The following is a 7,163-nucleotide window of genomic DNA, read 5'->3' on the forward strand; positions in this document are numbered from 1 at the left end:
AATTTTAAGGTTTAACTTTAAATTACCCAAAAAGTTAACATTTCATCATTCTTCAATATCAGTATCTAACTGTAATTATTAATTCTGTATTCTGCTAACATGAATCTAATTCTACGGATCATCACCTTATCAACCGTTCTATCTTACCCTTTATTATCGTAATTCATTGGATGAAAATAATAATTCCAATTAACAAGTAATCAATGAATAACAATTTTTGTTTGGATTAATTTTCCGATGAAATTTTTCAATGTCTTTATTTTGATTTTAAAAGTTATGACAAAAAAAAAATTGATAATAAAAGGATTTAAAATTATGTTTAAATTGGTTATCGGTTCATTTATCCAACCAAATGATGGATTTAATCATTTATTTGTCTCTTTAAAAACAAATCACTTTAATTCTCTCAACAATAAATTACGATAACAAAGAGTAAGACGGTAATTATAGTTTAAATTAACAAGTAATCAATAATTACAGTGACAAAAATAAAGTTAGAATTAAGGAAATTTACCTACCGAGTAATGCGGCATAATGAAAATTACGCAAATCTTCCAATGTTGTTGCTACTGCTTCCGTTATATTATTTTGCTTATATTTTAGAAAGATACGTTGGAGGGCATTTTCAATGCTGAGATTAAGACTTACCTATTATAAATAATGCATAAAATTAATTATCATTTTAGGAAATGAAGAAAATTATGGAAGTAATCAATAATTTATCATTTTATTATAAATATTTTTCCTATCCAATTATTACTTATCATCTTTAATTTCATTTTTTAACAGTCATATAACATATATCGGTAAAATGTAATGTCAACATATGAGAAAAGATACCTTTATCTTATTAATAACAATCTCTTCCTTCCAAAATTCAATACTTCAATCATAATTTATGATAATAATCATTATCAATTGATTCTTATCAAATTATACAAATAGAATTAGCCTAATTTGATCTCTAATTCTATTCATTTGATAGTTGCATTCACATATTAAACTAACTTCTTTTATGGGAAATTGATGGAAATAGCAAATAACTTTTTGCTTCTGTTCTATCGAATAACGATAAAAAGCACGACCGTTATTAAGACAACCTAGAAATTATCCAAGTTTTGAAAGTTTGAAATATATCATAGAGAAATTACTTTTGGTTACTGTATTTTATTCCAATTAGTATTCTTCAGCCTTTATCCAACATATTTTTTATCAAATAAATTGGTGAAACAAATAAAAAAAAAAATGAAACTGACGAGAAAATTGGACACCATTTATAAGTACCGTAGAAAAATAAAACAAAACAACCGCTAGTAATTTCATTTACTATAAATAATAGCATTTTCCTCCGGTTTACCATACTTTTTACACCTAATTAATCATCTAATTAGTGATAATGAATACCAGCATGGTAGACTGTCATTTTCAGCAGTTGATATTTTTAGACAAATATTTAAAATCAATTTTGAAATAAATTTAAGACAATTCAAATGCGAGAAGTATTAAAATTATCAAATCTAAATGCTAATAATCCATTTATAAATTGTGTATGTTATTCTAATTTATCCGGTTTAAATTTTATTCCAACAAAATGTGATTTATAGTGATATTTCACCTTTTATAATCATATTTGATAATTCACCCGATAAAAAGCAATAAATTAATCGAATTACTTTCGAAATAAGCAAAGAATGAATCATTGGGAGAATACTTGATGATATTATTGTATTAAAAGTATATAATGCTTAGAGATATATTATTGATTGATGAGACTAAAGTGAAACAATGATTTATCATTTATTTTCGTAAGTATTAATTACTTGAACTGATATAGATAATATATGTAGTTGTGCAAGAAAGGAGCGTTATTTTATGATTAACACAATTGGATTGCATTGGTTTAGCAGTATAATAATGGAATGACGTTGAAACGTATTGTACTAAAATTGTTTTTCACGGATAGCAACTATCGTTTGTCATATTCATGATGATGATAATGATGCGCATGTACACGTACGTGACCTATTTGGTTGGAGGTGGTAAACCACCGCGAGCATGTGCAAGTATATCAAAATCTCTTAAGAAACTCGCAATTTCATCTCTTTTGATGAGCTGAAATTCAATTTAATTTTGTTTAATTTTTTCCACAATTAAATGATGTAATTATTGATTAAACAGGGAATTATTATATAAAATAAAGAAAAAAAACAAATGAACAAACTATAAGATGAAAATAAACTTTTATATTTATTATATCGTAACCGTTGTTATCACAAATAAAAATAATTCATAATTTTTCATAATGAAACCTAATTGTTTTCTCATTAAACTTTAGAAATGAAATTTTTGAAATTTTTGAAACAAATTTAACTCTTCAATAATTGCAAAAAATGCAATGAGCTTGAAATGGCAGTTAATAAATGATAAGAAAGGATTGCATCCAAAATGAGGAATGAGATATTTAATAATAACCATAAATTTTATCTTTATTGAATTTTTAAAAGAGAGAGTGAGAGAGAGAGGTAGACAGATAGATAGAGAGAGAGAGAGAGAGAGAGAGAGATATGGAAAGTAAGGGGAAAAAAAAGTCATACTTTTCGAGTTTCCGAAAGTGCTAAAATGCAACGATGTATGTAAACGTATTGAATGTCAGTTTGTACAGAGCCATGACGTTGAAGACGAAGTTCTCGAACTACATCACGCATGGTAACTTTCATACCATCGTTGAACATCGAATCTGCTATATCTAAACCAACAACTGTTCCTGTTCGACCAATACCTAATAATTAGAAATAATCGGTAATTGTATGATTATCCAGTATACTATCTGACCGTATTCTTTTCTTTTTTTTTTTTAAATTTTTGAATATTTTTTTTCTGGAAAATATTTTCGTGATAATATTGTAGGATAGATAAGAAATATGAACATTATCTTAAAAGGATACAGAGAAATTTTGTGAAATTATTAATAAATCAATGTTTTGATTTCTTCACTATGATATAAATTTTCAGGTATTTTATCCTAAATTACCTTTTTAGTATTTTTATGTATTTTCAAAAGATTTTGTTATACCTGCGGAACAGTGAATGACAACATGTATCTGATTTTTGATCCGTTGTAAAAGTCGAAATGGTGCCAAGAAATTATTGGGCACACCACGATCAGGCCAATCATTCCAAGCAATATGTTCCAATGTCAATTTTTTGCTTCCATTGGTTACAACCAAATTGCTAATTGTTAGCATTTTTTCTTCTTGAATTATTCGGTTGCATGTTACCTTTAATGTTCCATATTCTTTCTGCAATAGAACAAAAATATTAATTAGTAATAAAAGAAAAGCTAGTTTTATATTTTCCAGACAAAAATCAATAATTAATGACTAATTAATTGATTGACTAATGAGTTTCGAAATTACAGTTTGGCCTTCTTCAGCTGGCCAGTACTGTTCACATTTCTTTTTGCCACATTCCATGATATTACAGAGCATAATTATTGAACGACAACTTTCCTGCCATACCATACGCCAGAAATCTTCTATTGTATTCTCTTTTGGTGCCTTAAATATTGGTTGCATCGTTGAATGGGATATGGTTATCATTAATAAATGGCCTAGCCTAGAATATAAGACTAGTAATCATTACTGGAATTCAAAGTAATGTTTTGGAATCTAGGACAAGTAATCGTTATTTTGCTAGAATTTAAGATCATCCTTTAAGATCCAATATTAATTATGAACAATTAGCTTTTTTGATTTTAAAATATCTAAAATATAATTTTAAAATTGGGTATCATTCCATTGCACAGTAACTATATATTATCTTATAACTACTGAAATTTCTCAAAAATTATTAAAATACATTGAAAATAAAATAAGTAAAAAGAAAATTTTTGAAAAACTGGGAGGAGAAAAAAAAAGCGACAGAAGGAAATATTTCGAAATAAGATTAAAGTGATAAACCTGAGTACAGATAAATCGTTGTTTGATAGAAACTACATCAACCCAATTTGCATGGATATAATCGTTTGTTTGTGGTGGGTAATTTAACACAACTCTTGTCCCATCAACACAGAATACATCTAAAAAAATATCCGGTTAACTGAACAAAAGAAAACCGTCAATCTCAGTTTTAAAAGAACTTATCATCTATATTAATCTGTAAAGATAATCAGTAATCATAACATACGAAGTCGATTCTAAAGTCAGATCATTATAAACTTACTAAATTAAGCAAAAAAAGAAGCTAAACGAATAAAATTGAAACTAAATTAATTAATTAACTGGACTATCTAATTAACCTCTGTATCTGTTTTTATCCGGATTTTTGTCAAATGCAGTTTTAACCAATTGTGATGGTGGTATACTGCTTGCTCGTATTTCATTAAATTCTTTCATCAAACCCTATGAATATTATTACGGAATTTGAGTATTTGCATGAAATTAATAAAATATATAAACTTATAAGAATAATTATCCAGCGTATAATATGCCTATAGATTGTTTAAATCATATTTAATTTACTAATTAGTAAGTAATACAAAGGCGTGAAATCATATTTATTTGGTGCTTAATTGCTTAATTAATAAAAAATCACTAATTAAAAATTTCACAAAATTGAGTGATAAATTGTTTATTTTTCTTTCCTTTTTTTTCCTTCAAAATAAGCAATAATATGATAAACAATTATCATTTATTTTCAACAATCTTTTCAGCTTTGTAAGTTTACCACGTTGATATGCAACGTCATTTACATTTCGGAAGCATACGTGAACACAACGCTTTCAAAAAGCTTATAAACAAACATTAGCTTAAACATTGAAGAGAGCAAAGAACAAAATAATTATTTGAAATTTAAACATTTGTAAAAGTTATTCATTGTCCGAAAAACTATTACTTTTTTTTATTTACAGAAAAAAAAAGTTAAAGTTAGAATTAATAGTTGAAAAAGGAGAGAGAGAGAGAGAGAGAGAGAGAAGAGAGAAGGGAAGGAGAAAGGGAAGAATAGAAGTTAATATTTGCCTGAACTCCAGTAGCAATAGTAGTTGTGCAAAAAGCTTTCATTTGAACTATCATATCTCGATTTTCCGGTCCCTTTCGAAGGGTAGCAAGCCGGCGACGGCCTGGCCGAGAATCGCGCTCCATTTGTGTTCCATCCTCATCAGCGAGTTCTATTTATGACAGTAAAATCTATTTTCAATTCAACATTTATTCCTTCGAATCAAAATGTGATAAATGATTGAATAGATATTTTCGTACCTTTTAAGTATACTAACTTTTGGTGTAACTTTGAATTCAAAATTTTTTGGAATTTTATTGATTTCAAGAATTCGAAAAAAAATTGTTGAAATAGAAAGTCTTTGATTTTCAAAACTTTAAATAATAATTATTAGGAATGATAAGGGATATTTTCGCAAGGTACCAATCCTTCGAATCAAAATATGATAAACGATTGGATATTTTCGTACCTTTTAAGTATGCTAACTTTTGGTGTAACTTTGAATTCAAAATTTTTTGGAATAGATAATATTCTTATTTAATTACACCCTTTATTTTATTTAATTATCAATAAAAAAAGTTATCATCGGAGTGATAAGATTAGAAAGTGAATATAACTTAATACCCTTTCTAGTGCTGCGACTAGTCGACCGTCGTCTTATTGTTCTCTTTTTGCCCACTGAAATGAATTTTTTACTATAATCAATAAATCAATATTGATCATGAATCTTCTACTGGAATGAATCCATTAAATATGCTTTTATTTAAAAGTATTTTAATAATAATTATCATTTTTGAAATTTTCCATGGATAAAAATCATGAATGGAATAAATTAAACGGATGATATTTTTACTTTGTCGTTAACTGTATTCTATCTGTATTGTCGTCTCCAACAGATGGTTTATAACGACAAATGAACCGCCACACAATCAAACTGAAACTATCAATAAGATCAATCAATTCAAATATTCCATTATAACTCTTCACCAAAATTGTCATTAAATTTAGTTTGAAAGTTAATAAATGCCATAACTGATACAATTATTTTATCGATTAATTGAATATTTGTAATTAATAAAAGGAATATGCTCAAAGAATATATTTGACTTAAAAAAAAAAAAACTACACAAAACATTTAAATAAAAAATTCATAGAATAATGGGTATTTAATGTGATAATGATAAATGCTATATGAAGATAAAAAGATTGTTTCTAAGCCTAAGCCGGAAAAATGATTAACACACGAACTAAGATCAAACAACATATGAATGACAAATAAATGTACAAAAAATTAACGAGAATGTCTGACCCATTAGATTCATTGATCGCTGATCCCTTGATTCCAAAAACTTCAAACTCATGTAAGTCGACTTCGTCGCAAGGCTAACTTTGTAGTAATCCTTCCCATATCAAATTTCACCTTGATCTGATCTAAATACAATTCTCACTCTCTCCTTTCCACCAGATGTGTAGCTGTATTGTGTAAGGAATATTTTGTATAACTGGATTTGTGAAGTAAGCAATACTGTCTTCATATCATCCATCTAAAGACTTGTATTAAAATCGAAAAACGGATCCTTTATTTGAAAGGAACAGGAAATAAAATTGTAAACCGATTATCAAGAACATAAACACCGGAAAATATAAAACAGTTATTCAAGAATATACCTACAATAGTGATTGCCACTTGAACGAATCCTATTTGCTGGACTTATAGGAGTGGTACTATACGAATTCATGGAGAAAGTACCCTGGATATTCTGATTTCTCGATAAAAGAATAGAAAAATATGCTCCACCAAATTAGTTTTTTCTTCCTTTCTCCGAATTATGAGTAATCAAAGAATAAAAAACCCAAATTAGGTTGAATTTGATGAGCAGCGAAGGAAAATAATTCCTTTACTGCATAGTATTCGTTTAGGAAACTGTTTAACCATTCCATCTCTAGGATGAAGTTTCAAAGAATTCCCATTTCTATGAATCATAACAACACTGAGGAAATCTTAACACAGTTGTTGTTATGAGTTGTGTAAGCCGATATAATTACCACAAATAAGAAATTTAACAAGTCAAATACGACAAGAAAATGAGTTAAATAAATAAATAAGTGAATTAAATAAATAAGTAAAAATATATATAAATATATATATATATATATATATATATATA

The 7,163-nt window shown here is 27.3% G+C and overlaps 1 protein-coding gene across 1 annotated transcript; it reads right to left on the reverse strand.

Annotated features, from left to right (window-relative positions):
• Positions 1-2,022: 2,022 nt before the first annotated feature.
• LOAG_07787 (hypothetical protein) lies at positions 2,023-4,394 on the reverse strand (the record flags this gene model as incomplete). Its single annotated transcript, XM_003143320.2, has 6 exons — positions 2,023-2,112; positions 2,595-2,779; positions 3,074-3,299; positions 3,417-3,557; positions 3,960-4,078; positions 4,298-4,394. The coding sequence occupies 6 exons, from the start codon at positions 4,392-4,394 to the stop codon at positions 2,023-2,025; spliced, it is 858 nt and encodes a 285-aa protein (XP_003143368.2).
• Between the last annotated feature and the right edge of the window lie 2,769 nt (positions 4,395-7,163).

Source organism: Loa loa, assembly GCF_000183805.2.
Source record: "Loa loa unplaced genomic scaffold supercont3.244, whole genome shotgun sequence".
Taxonomy (NCBI): Eukaryota; Metazoa; Nematoda; class Chromadorea; order Rhabditida; family Onchocercidae; genus Loa; species Loa loa.